At 38.5% G+C, this 18,271-nt stretch overlaps 1 protein-coding gene across 1 annotated transcript in view; it reads left to right on the top strand.

Annotated features, from left to right (window-relative positions):
• Positions 1–6: 6 nt before the first annotated feature.
• The window catches only part of RBMS1 (RNA binding motif single stranded interacting protein 1), a 219,945-nt gene continuing 201,680 nt past the window's right edge, over positions 7–18,271 (top strand). The window contains exon 1 of the mRNA XM_017869142.1: positions 7–266. Coding sequence (XP_017724631.1) covers positions 192–266 — 75 coding nt within the window. The 5' untranslated portion in view covers positions 7–191. The remainder of the gene's footprint in view (positions 267–18,271) is intronic.

The following is an 18,271-nucleotide window of genomic DNA, read 5'->3' as shown; positions in this document are numbered from 1 at the left end:
GGAGGAGGAGGAGGAGGAGGAAGAGGAGGAGGAGGAGGACGTCTGGTCCCGGCTGGGAGGTGGAGCAGCGGCAGCAGCAGCCGCCGCCGCCGCCGCCGCCGCCGCCGCCGGAAAGGGAGAGGCAGGAGAGCCCGAGACTTGGAAACCCCAAAGTGTCCGCGACCCTGCACGGCAGGCTCCCTTCCAGCTTCATGGGCAAAGTGTGGAAACAGCAGATGTACCCTCAGTACGCCACCTACTATTACCCCCAGTATCTGCAAGCCAAGGTAAAGGGGCACCGGGGGGAGATGACGGCCGGAGGAGGGGGTCCGGGGGTGCGCGCGGGGTCGGGCCCGGGGAGGGGCGCGCAGCGAGCCCCCGCCGCCCCCGGGCGGAGTTGCTGGAAGGTTGCTAACTATAGCGCTGGCCTGGGCAGAGCCGGGCGGCGCGCGGGGCGGCGGCTTCCCTGGGAGCGGAGTGCGGGGATCGGGTTACAGAAAGCCGCGGGGGGAGAGACTAGACAGGAAAGAGCCACCAGCCCCTTCCTGGCCCGGCCAGCGGGGAGGGTCGCGGGGCTGAGCGGCGCCCCTCGCCGAGCCCTGGCTGGCCGGCCGCCGTCGCCTGGCGTCCGTGTCTGGATCCGCTGGTGGCCCGGCTTTTCGACCCTTTCTCCAAGGGCCTCGCCCTGTAAGCTGTAACTCTTTGCTCCCCTCGCCGTGACGCGGAGCCTCCCGCCCCCCAGGGACGCCCCTCCACTTCCAGCGCGCGCGGTGACTGGGGCTGGAGGGGCGGCGGGGCCCGGACATTTTCCTCCCCGCCTCTGGCCCTGCGCGCCCGCCCCTCGCCTCTGATCTTTGTGCGGTGTGGCACTTCACCTGGTTACTGATTTCTACTTTTACGCTGGTGTTTTGGGTAGAAAAGTGGCCAAAGTTCACTCGCGTTCATTGATGTCCCTTCTAATCTCTAGAGGTTTTGCAAAGGAGGGACAATGGGCAGATTTCAGTGCAGAGAAAGAAGTGACTTCGTATTTGGTTAAAAAAGAAACAAAAACAAAACTAGCTTATATGTTTGCCACAGATCGATTTCCAATGTTGCTTTTTAAAAAGTGACCTCGGCACACTCTGGGTAACAACAGCTGATGACATGTAGTCATACAAATTGCGCCTGGCTTTCTAGGGACCCTAGGTACTTTGTTAGTGGGCCTATCTTATTTTTACGATAAGAATTTGATGCCTCCCGAACTCATTTAAAAAAAATTGTTTGGGCCATGAAGACTGGAAATTTCACGGCTTTGGAAGCAGCCGCCAGAATTTGGGAGGGTGGAAGTTGGACGCAGCAGCCTTCTTCAGCCATTAACATCTATCACAACTCCGGGTGCCCTTCTAGATCACAAAAGTATCAGGTATGGATGCAGTGTCCCAGCTTTCTTTGGGAGATTGTAATCACGCTCTGCTTGCTGGTAGTTGGCCATTTCCGGCCTGGTACAAAGAATCTCTGATTCAGCCTTTTCTTTCTTAGAATGTGTGTGGTCCACGTTTTCATGTACTTACGACATAGCCCTGTATTTGTCTACGTAAAAAGGACACTTGTCAGTATCGAGACCAGAAATGTCCTAGCACTCCAGGGCCTCATTTTCACTTCACCCAATTCCCACTCCACTTCGGGTCACCAGAAAGCAGCAAAATGGTAGCAGCAAGGATACCCCTTATTCATCTCTGTGTAGTTTTCACAGTATTTGTTTTCAGGAACTTGCAGGAGATGCTAGTTTTCTGTGAGCTACATGGAAGGTGTTCAAAGAAATTTTGTGGCATAATCAATGCACTGCCTTTTAGATGTCTTATATATTTAATGCACTTGTTTAAATTATGCAGCATTGGGTGGCTAAAAGGACAGCTTATTCAACACTTAACAATATGAATAATAAATATACCCACTCAGGTGAAGAAGAAAAAAAGCCATGTTTCTACAGGCACATTTACCTTAGTAATTTTTATATACCATTAGTAAGTTAGAAACCAAGTCCATACCATTTAATGTAGCTAATGCAATGCCATTTGGCTTTTTTGCCCTGTAAATAATTGAAGAGAGAGACAAATGGCAAGAGCCTGCTCTAGTAATTAGGGTCGGATCCCAGAAAGCTTTACGGCCCATTTTCTGAAAGTGTGCTTCCTGTATAAAGCATTTAATATTGATTTGTGTTGCGGTAAATGACACTCTCAAAACATATTTTGCTATTTCTACAATTAAATCTGAAATCCTATTATTCTGAATTCCTTTGTTTCTGGAGAAAGGTATACATACTCACTTGACCTATATAACATGGTATTAAAGTTTGGTAATTAAGTCTAAATTCCCTGTTGTACAAGTATTTTGATTATCTCAGAAGGGGACAGCTTCTAAAAATGGCATGTGACTAGATGCAAATTTTAGGTAAGCAGAGTTCGGAAAATGTAGCCCTTTTTTTCCCTCTCCGTTATGTATCTGTTGGTAGCAAGGTAGTAGTGTTGAGTCATTTAAAAAAAAAAATAGACTTTGGTTTGTAGTTAGTTTGAAAACAAGTGTTGCCTAATCTTCCTAAAGAGTTAATAAACTCTCTTAGGATCTGCTGTCTGTCATGATTCTTGCCTCTGTGTGTTCTTTAACCTTCCTAAAATATGGGATAGAAAACATCACTCTGTTGAAAGTGCAGTGATGTGTTTGCTAGGCAGAGTTGTTTTGAAACTTCTGTTTGGAAGCTGTATCAAACACTGAAGAATGGCATGGCCATCTCAAAAGTGATATCTAATTTGTGCTCAAGAGATAGATATGATTTTCTCAAATCTGATTCTTTTAATCAGAAGGAATAGATAATACCAGGTAAAATGGAACTTAACAGTTTGTTTTGTTACTGTACTTTTAAAAGTTATATATGTCAAACCATTCTTCTTGTTTTAGTGATTCAGTCTATTTTTGTAAATTTATTTTGTAATTTTCCCCATAAAAACATAGTAGTTACTTCCACATTTTATTAATTACAAAAAATACCATCTGTTGGGCTATATTGGAGCAAATGACCATATTGGCATGCTTTGTGCTTTGACAGAAAGAAAAAAAATCATTAGAAAAAGTACTATATCTCCATGAAACATAAAATAAACTTGAGGGTACTATGGAAGACCAGGACATGAGTGGAAATGAATGCGACTGTATAATATTCATAATACTTTGGTGTAGAGTTACATAAATTTCAAGTAACCTGATTTCACATGCTGTTGGGTTTTTTTGTATTTCTCAGCGAGGATGGTCTTATCACAGCAGGTTCTTTTTTATCAGCTCACACATTCATTCTGAAATGTAGTTTGATGCAGTTTTGTAAACATAACCACATGTTATCCTAAAGAATTTTCTCAATTTTAAAATGACCTATGCTGTATTATATTAAATTTAATATCCAGCTTTTAGCTACACAGAAAAAAGATGTTGATAATCTAACATATTTTAACTTAAAGATTTGTATGTACACATTTTCAACCAGTGGCTGCATTAATTTCACTTATTGTAAAAGCAACCCTTGAGTTATGGTTGGTTTATTTCAAAGATACTATGACATACATTATTGCCAGTGCATGAATGTAAATAGTCATGGGCATTGAAATACTCTATTTCTTTTGAAGAAAGGGAAGTACAAAATTTTCTTTCCACGATTAGTTAGCTACATATTTTGTACCAACTAAAAGCAATTTGATACAGTTGTAATCTTTATTCACATAGTTCTAAGAATATATTTCTATAAAATATATGGAAAGCTTGATTTTTTTAAGTTTTTGTGTATAATGAAGTATTGTTTTCCACACTAAATAAATGTCTACACAAAAGATATGTTTATTTCTAAAACAAAACATAATTTTGTTTTACACTAGTTTTACATAAGTTTATGACACAGAATATATCTGAACCTAGCTTCAGAATCCGAAAATAATGAATGATATAATTTATTCTATTAATAAAGGCTACTAGAACAAAGCAGTTTTTCTGCATTGAACTTTTGCATGCATTTTTGGTTGAATTCCTTAACTCTTACTTAGTTGTAGCCAAATGAATATTGATTGTATCAATCTGTTTCTCCAGAAATTAGGAGTCCTGATTTGATACATAAAACTGTTGCATCTAATTCAGTGGAAGTACCCAGGCATAATATTGAGACATGGTGCGCTTTGTGTCATAAGATGTAACCACATTTATGAGGTAAATAGAGTTTGCTTAAAATATGTCAGTTTGGTAATGCAGTATTTTACACTGATGAATCAACCTCATTTCCTTAAGTGAGTGGGGTATTATGTATGACTATCTGGAAGTGGTTTTGGAAGGCTGAAGGACATGTAACTGTTATAACGAAGATACATTATAATGCAACAGTGTAGCACCCTTCTCTTCCAATAGCTATTTCTTTTGAATTTCCCATACAACCTTTTTCTTTTTTTTTTCTTCCTTATATTGGGAGCCAAATCTTAAGTTCCTTGAAGGGAAAAGGAAAAGATAGGTGAACTAGGAAAGTATTCAATCATTGAGTATCAGTATAACTACATATACCTTACATCTTTGGCAATCTTGGCTTTGAGTTTTAATTCAGATACGGGGAATTTCCATGTAATATACTTTCAAGAAAAGAATTTTTACTGATATGTTGCTCTGACTTTGTATTTTGCTTTAATGGTTTATTGAAACCATTTTGGTGTGTAGCTTTTGAAGTTTTATCCTATTTATTGGAATATTATAGAAATAATAGATTATTATAGAAATAAGAGTATGTCAAGTTACTCTCGAGTGGAAGTGTTTATGCAATCTAAAATAGCTTATTTTAAAGAAATGTAGTAATGACATGTCAGTTATTCAAATGCAGCACCATAACATTTGGTATAAAACCAAACCAAATATTCAAAAGTTGAACGTCAGCTTGGGGATTTTATGTGGCATTAATTTAAATGTTCTGTTTTCTCTGCTGTTTTATTTTATTTATTTATTTTTGAGACAGAGTCTTGCTCTATTGCCCAGTCTGGAGTGGAGTGGCATGATCTCGGTTCACCACAACCTCTGCCTCCCAGGTTCAAGCAATTCTGCTGCCTCAGCCTCCCGAGTAGCTGGGACTAGAGGCGGGTACCACAATTCCTCACTAATTTTTGTATTTTTAGTAGAGACGGGATTTCACTACGTTGGCCAGGCTGGTCTTGAACTCCTGACCTTGTGATCTGCCTGCCACAGCCTCCCAAAGTGCTGGGATTGCAGGCGTGAGCCATCGTGCCCGGCCTCTGCTGTTTTATTTTAATGAATAAATAGTGAAACCTGATGGAATTCAGCTGTGCCTCACAAGAGGCAGCACTTGGACGTTGGAGGTCTACCATAGGTAGTTTGGTTAGGTGATACAGAGCAAAATGTCATTTTAGAACAAACAGTGTGTGTTGAACACACATAGAAATTTGTGTACATATGCAAATTTGATAATAGAAACAAAGCATTTCTTAGTCTGTTAGATATGAGGTCAATAGAAGAGTGTAGAGAGGATGATAATAGCTAAGCCAACCACAAACTGAACATATATCTCCCATAATCGAATTCCTTAATGCATCTAGTCTCCTTAACGAAATTATGTGAATATTTTAATTTTTCAAACAATCACTGGAAAATAAGAATGTCAAAATGATGAGAGAAAACAAAAGGAGAGAGAAAAAATCAACATCTGAACCTCCTAGGGGAGAAAAATGTATAAAATTAAGCATTGTCATTCTCTCCCTATGTTGTCTCTTAACTAATTCTTAAGTGGATGCATTTTAGAAGATGGAGAATATGTTGGATGTTGAATATGAAAACCTAGATTCTAAAAGTGAGGTTGGACGCTGATATGAACAGTTAACTTGCATGTAGATCTGACACTGTAAACATGCTAAATCAATGTTAGTGGGTGATTTCCTACATTCACTGTAATATCTGTGTTCTGGATTAGGTAAAGTTTTAAGCTGGTAGTTTGTTGTAAAATTGCTGAGGCTCATGATGAAGGACTAAAATATTAGGCAATCAATTGTATTTACTGAGTGACCCCAGTACATCATTCTTTGCACTTGACATTGGGAAAATTTAGAGAGTGGAACATCTGGTACCTGCTCTCCAGCACCTCACAAGCTAGCAGGGAGGACAGAATAGACACAATACAAGAAATAAGCACAGAATATTTACAAAGTAGTACACCCACCAAAGCAGCACACCAGCTGGTGTCCTGGGTTTGAATGACTGAGAAGGCACTAAGATATATGTAGGATTAAACACTTTGCCATGTCTTTTGCCAGAAAATGTAAAGTGCTAATAAAAGCTACAATAAACCTGGGAATTTTAGAAAGGAATAGGGCTTGAAATGAATAAATGAATTTTTTACTTGATTATCAGCATTGTTTTGCATTTTTTCTGCTGTATAAATTCTTTTAAGAGTACTTAGAATTTTAAACGTATAATATTTTTTGTACTTTATGTTAACGCCTTCTCCTCAAAGTTTCATATTCAATTAATTTATTTCATCCTATTATTTTTCTAGTTTATGCTTACAAATGTGCTGTTAAGCCAACCTGTTAGAGGTGTGGCAGGTTGGAAATGTAGTCCTTAAATGATGACATAGTGGTTATACAGAAGTATAACTTTGATTGTTTTGAACCATTTGAAATGATGTTTATTTCTCCTAACTGATTAGCTTTGCTCCGGCAAAGGGGAGGAAATAAGTTTGGGGTTTGTAATGCTACTAATTAGATCATTGCTTGCCTGCAATCTACACATTGATAATGTGTCTAATGTGGGCTGGCATTTCTTCAGAAAATAAAATGTTAAAAAATTATTCCTGGTCTTTAGTGGATATCTCTTTATCTGGTCATCAGCCAGCTTTAATTCTTTCAAAATATTCATGCTGCAACTGGATCCAAGTGCTTCAGGAGTCCTGTTGTCCTCCACTTGGCCTCAGTGTGGCCCCTGGAATCCATTCCTCAGGCTACCCATTGAACAATATGTGCTATGCAGTTGGGCTGCTGGGTCCCAGATAAACAGTGATTTCAGGGAAAGGTTTTGTGCAACGAAATGAGATCATTTCATAGATGTCATAAATATTTTCACTGGTCCTGAAGGAAAAATGCATCATCTTCCCAGATTCATTTCACACAATGCTAGAGGTGTTTCTTCTACAAGTTGAAAAACCGAATACTTAGAATGGCAGAATTGGATGCCATGCTCCGAACTTGAGTTTCTTGGGCTGGGGGGCGGGGGTGGAGGACAGGGAATTGAACTGCGAAAACAGAATTTTATATTACGAGCTTATATTTATATTATCCTCAAATAATGCTATACTATTTCCCCTGCTAAATGCTTTTTAAACGTGATGGTTTTGAGTTGCAATTGGGAGTATATTTGAACTGGAGAACCCCTAAACCCTCCCTTACCAGTAGAATTACAATGAAAATTTTCACAGTTTATATAATAAGGTCTCAGATAAAATATTTAGTCATTAGGAAAAGTAAATTATATTGAAATTTGTAATATCGTCAACTTTACCTTTGTCTTCTCAACAACAATTTCATTTCATCATCCAACAGGTTTTTGACAAATGCAGACATTTATAAAAGAAAATTTGCCAGAAAATGTATTTTCAAGTCACTAACTGAAATACTCCCACGACCCTCTTTGCCTCCTACAAAGCACAGTTCTGATTAATTTCATTGTTTCTAAAACGACATTCTTTTAAAAAGGTGCCTAATCTCAGCCTCTTTTTAGGTTTCATTCCACATGATCACTTGCATACTTCTATTTAAAAAACAATAAACACAGAAAGAATTACCTATCAGAGAATGGGCTACTAGATGATGTTTTCCTCATGCTCTGTGTGATTTGTTAAAAAATTGGGTATACCTTAACTTATAAGTGAGTTGCATTTCCAACAATTTTATTCCAAACAGCTTGTCATTTGATTATTTAAAACTTCAAATTCATTTCATAAATAACTAGTTATACTTAATGATATGGTCCCCAGCGAACCTATGAGAGTCTGTAAAAGTAACCCACTTTATAATTCACATATAGTTCTCTACTAATACTGCCATTGAACCAAATCACCACATCAGATGTTTCTTGGAGAGAGGGGTGAGTTTTCAGAGTTAGATTTCCAGGAACCCGTCTTTGCTTTCTTTGGGTGAGTGGGAAGACAGGGTTCTTCTACAATCTTTCTTTTTTTTTTTTTTTTTCTACAATCTTTCAACAAGGCTTTGAGCTTTTATGATAGGGGAGGGGTTTCAGCTTGTGAAGCCACAGGGATCAGGGAGTTTGTGCTGGAGCTTCCTCTAGGGGTCCCCTGAGAGCCCTCTTCACTTCTAGACCCACTCACCTGTTTTCTTGTGCTGGCCTCAGAGATAAACTCGTTCCCTTTTCCCCTTAATTAAAATAAAATCTTTGCCTTTTTAAGAGCCGAGGGTTCCTAGTAGTGCTTATCATGCTGACCTTACCTCTACTAGATTACTACAGCCTCACAGCTTTTCTTTACTCTCCTTTAGCCCTGAATCAAGCAAACATCTCTTGAGGCTGGTAACCAGAAGGAAGCAAAAAGACAAAGTAAAAATTCTATCTATCTTTTCCACTTCTCTTTTTACCTTTTCTTGGTTCGTTGATGCTTCATAACTCTTTAGGGAATCCCCAGACCCCAGACCTCAGACCTCCTTTAGAATCCGATGACGGCGTACTTTTTTTTTTTTTTTTTTTAGACGGGGTTTCGCTCTGTCGCCCAGGCTGGAGTGCAGTGGCACGATCTCGGCTCACTGCAAGCTCCGCCTCCCGGGTTCACGCCATTCTCCTGCCTCAGCCTCCCGAGTAGCTGGGACTACAGGCGCCCGCCACCATGCCCGGCTACTTTTTTGTATTTTTAGTAGAGACGGGGTTTCACCGTGTTGGCCAGGATGGTCTCAATCTCCTGACCTCGTGATCTGCCCGTCTCGGCCTCCCAAAGTGCTGGGATTACAGGCGTGAGCCACCGCGCCCGGCCGATGGCGTACATTTTCATTAACCTCAACTGTTTACCTAGAATCAGCCTGCGGAGCACAGGTTAAGAGTCTTACCCAGGGTGGGGAGCAGTGGCTATGCCTATAATTCCATCGCTTTGGGAGGCCGATAGGGGAGGATTGCTTGAAGCCAAGAATTCCAGACCAGCCTGGACAACATAATGAGACACTGTCTTTGTGTGTGTGTGGCGGGGGGTGGGGGGGGGGGGGGGAGGAGAATCTTATCCTGGAAGGAAGACAAAGACTGAACAAATCTATGCTTCCGAGGATGAATCAGACCAGACCAGAGATCGCTTCATGTATTTTTCTGCGTTGTAGCTCAACAGACTCTGATGAAGAGCTGCACAAAAGCCAGTGTCCTGCAGAGTGGGGTTGGGTGGCGTGAAGTTCATACCCCTATCCAGCAAGGGTTTGAACAGTTTCACAGTGTGTTTACTTTCTCTCTTCTCCTCCACTCCTGCTCTCCAATTTTCTTGTTGTACTCTTAGAGTTAAGCCACTCTGGACTGACTTCTGTCCACTAACAGGTGTGTGTGATAGTGGTAGATGCACCAGTGTGACCATCGTATAAGCTACTCCCACTCCATCTGCCGGAATCAGGGACCAAGTGGGTCTGATGTAATTTGGCTAAAAAATCTTTACTACTTCTTAATGCTGTAGACTGTGATTAAGAATTTGCTAACAACAATTGTCCCTGATTTGGGTTTTCTTTTCTGATTCCTTATCCAATTTTATATGGAAATTTTAAATAAAATTGTATTTGGTAATGTATAAGTGTGTTATGGAACCGTAGACATGATGTAATACTTTGAACAAAAGTACATAATTAGCATAATAGAAAGTATTTTTATGGTAAATGTATACTCCTAATGAGATTGAAACTTAAATATGATAGTCAAATAGCAAGCGGTTTACATTTTTTTCTTAACCCATACTAAAATTTAAAATTATGTATAACCATTTTTTCTACTTTTTGAATACTAGTTATTCTTTACCTTAAAAAATAATCAAAAGTTGTGTTTTATATTGGCAAAACCTAAAACAGATGTGTTTCTTATTTGGTAGTAGTTTCTCAGACTTTAAGTTTAGCAGCGGAAATGTTTAACCTTGATTTTGTTTCCTTTTTTTTTTTTTTTTTTTAGAGAGATTATTTTTTAACCTACAAATAGAATTTAAAATGACAGTGGGTGATATCTGGTGTTCTTTTCTACCTCTCTATCTCTGTCACAAAATTCAAATTCATGTTTCAGCAGTACAGGATGTTCTTCAGTACACATCCTTTGAGCCTTCAAAATTTGATTTGACTGTGTGGTCTGACGATAGCATGTTGAGATAAGTACATTGTGATAGTAATCTGTGCCCGAGCCCTAATGAGCATCTGCTTTCTAGGGCGTCACAACAGCACCTTTCTTTGTTTCCTCTTCCTTTGCTTCTTTGATTTGAATCTTGTTACATTCTGCAAATGGGTCATTTTGTTTGTTTTCAGTATGCAAATCCTCCTATCTCCCTTTTTTGGGGAAAAAGAAGCCAGATATTTTAAATATAAATGAATGTACAGGGAATTTTAAAGGAGTCTTCAGGAAGTGCACAGCTATAGTTCTTCTATTAGCAAATCAGACATATTATTCTAAAAATCATCTAGTTAATTTGATACAGATGGAACTACCTGGTCAGTTTAATTAAATTCAATAATTACTTACTGTGCAGGCATGGTATTAGGCCCTGAAAGGTGCAATATGTAATTAAAACACAGTGTGCATCATCATAACGCACAATAGAATAATTTTATTTAAAACTTCTATAGTGCACAAATTTTAAATCTATAGGTTGATATACTCATGTAACAACCACTCAGGTGATGATATAACATTTCCAGAAACAGACAGCATCCTTAGTTGTACCCACTAAACGTAACTACTAGTGTGACTTCTATCTTTGTTGGTTGGTTGTATCCATTCTTGTACATCATAAAGATGAAACCATATTGTATATATCCTTTTCTGTCTGGCCTCCTTAGCTCATTATTATTTTGTTTTGAATCATTGATGTTATGTGTGCAATTGGTTCTCTTTTTAATGCTATGTGTATTCCATTACAGGATATATTGTATCAAAATTTATTTATTCATTCTATTATTAATGGGCATTTGGATTATTTCAATTTAAGACTATTTTGAATAAAATTGTATCAAAATTTATTTATCCATTCTGTTATTAATGGGCATTTGGATTATTTCAATTTAAGACTATTTTGAATAAAATTACTGTAATTGTCTTGTTCATATCATGTGTTCAACATATGCACTTACTCCTAAGAGAGGAATTTGTAGGTCATAGGATATGTGTATGTTCAGCTTGGGTAGACACTACCAGTTTTCTCCTGCCAGCAAAGCATGAGAAATCTAATTGCTTTGCGTCCTCACTAAAACTTGATATTGTCAGTCTTTTAATTTTAGCCCTTCTGGTGGGTGGGTATCTCATTGTGGTTTTAATTTGCATTTTCTTGATGATTAATGATGTTGAGCACTTTTACAAATATATTCATTGGCCAATTAGGTATCCTCTTTTGAGAAGTCTTTTGCAAAATTTGGCCATTTAAAAAAAAATAACAGCTTTATTGGGATATAATTTACATACCATGCAATTCAACTTTTGTTCACTTTTAAATTGGGTTCTTTTTTTATTGGTTTGTAGGTTTTAAAATATATTTTGGATACAATCCTTCATCAGACATATGTATGAAAATATCTTCCCCTAATTTTCAGTTTTCGTTTTTACTTTGATTGATAGTTTTAATAAATAGAAGTTCTTAATTTTAATGAAGTAAAATTTACTAATCTTTTATGATAATTGCTTTTTGTGTCTGTTTAAGAAATTTGCTTACTTTTAGATTGTGAAGTTTTTTTTTTTTTTTTTTAACATTTCCTACTAGAAGCTGTGTTTTATCTTTCACATTTAGGCCTGCAATCAATTTCCAATTAATGTTTGTGTTTGGTGTGGATAGCATCAAGATTTGTTATTGTTGTTTGTTCCACCACCCCCCTCCCTGCCCCTCAACAGGCCCAGTATGGCTATGTTATTGATCCAGCCCCATTTATTGAAAAGACATTTTCCTCCTTTGAATTTCATTGTTGCGTTTGTTGTAAACCAGGTGACCATGTTTGTGTGGTTCTTTTTCTGCACTCTTGCTTTTTTTTTTTTTTTTTTTTTTCCAAGGCTGTCTCACACTGTTGCCCAGGCTGGAGTGCAGTGGTGTGATCTAGGCTCACTGCAACCTCTGCCTCCCAGGTTCAAGCAATTCTCATGCCTCAGCCTCTTAAGTAGCTGAGATTACAGGTGTTCGCTACCATGCCTGGGTAATTTTTTTGTATTTTTAATAGAAATGGAGTTTTGCTGTGTTGGCCAGGCTGGTCTCGAACTCCTGGCCCCAAGTGATCCATCACCTCGGCCTCCCAGTGGATTCTTGCTCTGTTTCATATGTATCCTTGTGTCAAAACTAATTACTATAGCAATATAGTAAGTGCATGTTCTCCAAAGTGCTCTTAACTATTCTAGGTTCTTTGCATTTCCTTATAAATTTTAGCATTGGCTTATCAATTTCCGTACAAATAAATCTGCTAGGATTTTTATTGGAATCATACTAAATCTGTACATCAATTTAGGGAGAATTGATATATTAACACTAATGAATCTTCCAGACTTCAAGGATGGTATATCTCTTATTTATTTATGAATTTGCCCCTTTAAGTAATTAATAATAAAACACAATGAAAAGTTATTGTTTTAAGTACTTGTTTCTTAAATACATCCAAAGATTTCTTCAAGATCTGTATTATGATAGTTGGCATAGGTTCTATGAAGAAAATAATTCTTTTGAAGAGAGAGAGTATGTTTATTATCACAGATCAAAATTAATTTTGAAAAGAGCTTGCTACTGAAACTTTACTCTTTAAGAACAGATGACGTTCTTTTTGATTTTTCTTGAATGCATGTCAAAATATAACTGTGTTTCCCCTTTATACTCTTTATTCTCTTTATTTGATGGCTTTGTTCATTTGATGTTGTTGTGACACCCCATCACCCTGCCTTATATATTTATAAACATAATAATAAATTGAAAATTAGTTTTTTTGGAGGATTTTCTGACATCTCTTATGATTTTTTAATATGCCTCTGATATTGTGAAAGCAAAGATTGGGAATTGCTGCATAGATACTAACTTCTAAGCAATAAAACATGCTGCTCAATGGACTTCAGTTCCTTCAAACTTTTCTTAGATGTTCCAAAAATCTTTTATATATGTATATATATTTCATGCTTTATATTGAAAGTTTTAAGCTTTGATTATTGCCATATTCAGGCAACCAAAACAACTACATAGAACCTTCAAAGCTTATTAGTTCTGGCTAGGCAAAACAACTACGTAGAACCTTCAAAGCTTATTAGTTCTGGCTAGGTTAGCCTAGGTTGAGTAGGAGGTTGAATAGATAACTTCTGAAATTCCTTAAATTCTAATTTTATGATTCTGGGAGTTTATAACATCCAAGAATTACAGAATGTTAGAATGGGAAGGAACTTTAAGATCATCTGGTCAAAGCCACTCATTTTACAGATGAGAAAGGCTACCCAAGTGTAGAGACAGAAGTAGAGCTCTGGGGAGGCAGAGAGAGGGGAAGTGGCAGAATAGCCAGAGCTGGGGAGGGTCTGGGCATGACCTCACAGCACTGGTCAATCCATGGCCTGCAGAGGAAAAAGGGAGAAGGGAGACCACACAGCAGCTTCAGCATCACTCCAGGAAACTGATCACAGGTTGGATGGGATGCGAATGGGGCCAGTGGCACCAGCTGGTGTCTGAACAGGAATCAGTAATGTTCACTCTGTCTGAGGTCACCTGGCAGTCAGGGCCAGCCAGACTTTTGTGCTTTCTACAACTAGCATAGCTGCTTCTCTTGGTTTGGCAGAACAGCAGCATCCAGAGCTGATTCTGCCTTGCTCTCGTGTCTAACCTGTTGTAGATGAGCTGGGTAGCCCATAGCTGCGCCCTGCTCACACTCCATGGCTCCTGGCCTATTCATGGCCTTGTTGTGTTTCTGAAGTCGTTCTTTGCCACATTCCTAAAGATTTTTGCTGTTATGGCTATGGGACCATAACCCTCTTCACTTTTTCAGTATGCCTGAAATTTTCCCAGATCAGCAGGTTGGACTCAAACTACTTCATTCTTGCTAAACTTTCTCTATCCCGCCATCACTACCTGTTGTAATTAGTTTGGTCAACAACAACAACAACCCAGTGAGGCTCTGATTAAACACCACCTCTCTCTGTTGAAGCCAACCCTTTCGTTCACCACTCCGATGGGAACTGCCTTCCTAATGCAAGCACTCCACACTGGTCTCTGTTTTTTTTCCCTGAACTAGCTGAATACACTTGGCAGGTGGACAGCCTTCAGGAATCATCATACAATTAGGCTTCAGGAGCTCTGTTTTAGTCAATTATGTGGATAACCTCGGAAAAACAAAATGCACGGTAGGTGGCATCAACAAGCTCATTGTGCCTTTGGGCACGGCTTTTCCCTCGTGCTGTTTGGATCATATACTCATTAAGTCCACCAGCTGAAAATGTCACAACTGGCTGTGTGCCATGCATTGGGGAAATCAAATACAAGAGAAATTGGGATATATTGAGCAAATAAAAGAGAATGATTTTCCACAATTTACAAAAGATTTACCATTAAAATGACACTTTAGTTCATTTACATATTTTCAAAGATGATTACCCGTCACTAACTCTTTGATAGAAAGTGTAATTTAAACTTAAGCTATCAGGAACCATGGCATACTAAAGATTAATTAGGTATTAGGATAAATGGTTTGTTCAATTTCTTAAGTCTTTTGAAAAGGATGAGTTTGTTTTATTATATTTGATTTATACGCAACTTCTTAGGATTGTATGATTGAGTAAAAGCAAGGCACAATTGTAGCTAGCTTCGTTTGTTTGTTTTTGTTTATTTCTCACTGTTTTAAGGGTCCTTTGCCCTGGTTGGTTCAAAAATTTTCTTCCCGTAAGTGTGTGTGACCAGAACTGGTGAATTCTTGAAGCGTTGGGATACACAGAAGGAAAGGACCATGGACAACTTAAAATCCTGTTATCTGTAAGAAAACCTAAGTTTTATGTGTACCATTATTATTTGACAAGTGTCATAGTCAAGGAGGTCTCCAGTGAGGAAGTGTGTTGTAAGAATAGGGAGGGACATGCCTTTGGAGACAGCATGCAGTGCCTTTTTGGTAGAGCAGTTGGCCCACTAGGACTAGAAGACTCTCTTGGTCGGAACTGAGAGAATCATCTTAAACAACATGCTGAGCCAAAACATTTTTTGATGTTAATAATATTCATGTGTAAATAGATTGTTTCAAATCTCTCCAAAATCATAGCGGTAGCTTTGTACTTGGACTTCCTTTACTTGTTTAATTTTCAACAGCAAAAGATGGGCATAATGAACACCTTAAAAGTCATGTGGATTATTTGTCTGAGTTAAAAATGTATGTATTCAATCAGAAAGATATAAAGTCTAAAAGGAAAGTGAGGGTAAAATAAGCAGATGAGGAATTATTATCCCTGGAAATACAGGGAATTTTCTTTTTGATACAAATTTACTTCCTAAAATAAAAGTTTCTAGTGTTAGTACCTTTCATCAAACTTTCTTAATGTAATAGGAAGCTTTTAGCACAGTTTACCCACATTATCTAAGAATCTGCAGGCAATTAAAACAAAAATAGCTAGGCGTGGTGGCATACACCTGTAGTCACAGCTACTTAGAGGCTAGAGCAGGAGGATCCATTGAGCCCAGGAGTTTAAGGCTAGTGAGCTAGGATTGTGCTACTGCACTGAAGCCTGGGTGACAGAATGAGATTCTGTCCCTTAGGGGGGAAAAAAATGCAGGCAAACTGAAGCAAGTATATAAACTTATTTTAATTAATTTTTTATTATTATTATTTTTTTGAGACAGAGTCTCTCTCTGTCACCCAGGCTGGAATGCAGTGGTGCAAACATGGTTCATTGCAACCTCAACCCCCTGGGCTCAAGTGATCCTCCTGTATCAGCCTCCGAAGTAGCTGAGACCACAGGCATGCACCACCACGCCCTGCTAGATATATGCAATTCTGTGTTGGTTGTGTGCTCACTCTTAGGCCGCCTGTAAAGTTTCATTCTTTGGATGCTTGAGAAATGTAGACTGCTTACTAATTTGATTTTTGTTTCTTCTTATATTTTAATTTTCACTAAGTGACATTTCATTTAGACCATACTGTATAACATTTAATGCTGGGGGGAAAAGACTGAGAAAGTCACAAAGTATCAGGAAAGAAAAGGCATAGCATGAGGTTACATGTGTATTTAGAAATAGTTTTATATCATACTTTATAAACAATAATTTGTGTACATGCAGACTTCCTTTACAAGAATGTAAGATCCTTACAGACAAGAAGTATATTTTGTTCAGTTTTGTGCCTATTATAATGTTTTGCACTTGGTAGGTACTTGGTATTTATTGAATTAAATCTGTATTTTTTGTTTACCAACATGATAAAGAGGAATATGAGAGACAGACAGAATGCTTTAGTGATGAAATGCTTCTGCTTCAAATACATATGTGATTAGGATAAAAATGAGATTTTAGCCTGAATTACCTAAGTAATGTTCTCAATCTCAAGCTTTACTAAGAGACTTGCTCATAGTATTTCCAAAGGCGATCACAACTAAGCTAGTTTGTCGTTGTCACATAAACACTTCATAAAATGCAAAAACCAAATAGTCAATGACTATCTTAAATATAATGAATATAATGTGTATAGAAAAGGGGGGTGGTGGACAGGTGCAGTGGCTCATGCCTGTAATCCTGGCACTTTGGGAGGCCGAGGTGGGTGGATCACTTGAGTCCAGGAGTTTGAGACCAGCCTGTGCAACATGGCAAAACCCCATCTCTACAAAAAAATACTAAAATGAACTGGATGTGGTGGCTTGTGCCTGTAGTTGCAGCTACATGAGAGGCTGAGGTGGGAGAATTGATTGAGTCGGGGAGGCGAAGGTTGCAGTGAGCCAAGATCACACACCTGCACTCCAGCCTGGGTGATGGAGTGAGACCCTTTCTCAGAAAAAAAAAAGAAAGAAAAAAAGAAAGAAATTGGGGGGCCCATTCTACTCTATTAGTATAATTTTAAAAATGGCATATGGATGGGGCATTATTAATTGAAAAGCAATTAAATTTTTAAAAGCAAAATAAATGGCTACATATCTAAAAACAATATTTCTTAGGATTTGCTGAAGGTTTCTAAGGACCTAGACCTGTGTCTGACAAGAATATGTGATTATATTACTTAGGGTTCTGATAGGAAATGCATGACATACATACAAAAACTTGGTATTTAAGGAATGTTTACAAATGTGTTGGCAGGTCTTAGGAAAACCAAAAGGAGACAATGACATGTTCCAAGGCCAGCAAAAGATGAGTGCTTTTACTACTCAAAGTCTGAACGAGCACAGTGTGGGAGCAGTTACCAGAACCTGGAGGGGAAGCCCAGTGCAGGGGGCTCCCTGAAAGAGGTGATCACCTTCAGCTGAGGACCAAGCCCATGTTGACCAGATATCTATCACTTTCCTCCTACCCTTAGATCTGCCAGTACCTCCAATTAGAACCAACAGGAAGCCCGAGAGAGGAGGATACCAGTGATGCAGGGCATGTGGTCAGCCCCCAGGGCACAGGATAGAGGGCAGAAGGTGGAGAGGTGAATGAAGTGTGGGAATCAGGAAATTTTGTTGAATAAAGGAATGGCTGCTTACTACTTTTCTTAATGGATAGTTTCAATTCTTTCACTTAACATGGCTACCCATTGCCTTCTTAAAAATCTGCTGTGATTACTCAAATGAATTAGATAAGCAGTATTTAGTGAGTGCCTACCATAGCATTTTTACAGGTCTATTGCTAATCAATAGTGGAAACTTTCTAAGAAAATTAGTTATTAGTGGAAATTTTAGGCTGTCTTCAGAAATCTGCATTATCTTAAGTCTACAACCTGAAAAACACAATCACTTGAATCTCATAATTATTCAACAAGGATGTGAAACATTATCGCATCATAAATACGACATATTACCTGCAAGGCAACTGAAAATACTTTGCGGAACATTGAGTTCATGGATACTTGTTTTCTTGTTATTCTTACACTACTCAAGCCTACTTTTTGCCCAC

This window comes from Rhinopithecus bieti, unplaced genomic scaffold, assembly GCF_001698545.2.
Source record: "Rhinopithecus bieti isolate Rb0 unplaced genomic scaffold, ASM169854v2 scaffold_4600, whole genome shotgun sequence".
Taxonomy (NCBI): Eukaryota; Metazoa; Chordata; class Mammalia; order Primates; family Cercopithecidae; genus Rhinopithecus; species Rhinopithecus bieti.
This window is presented reverse-complemented; position numbering and strand designations above follow the sequence as displayed.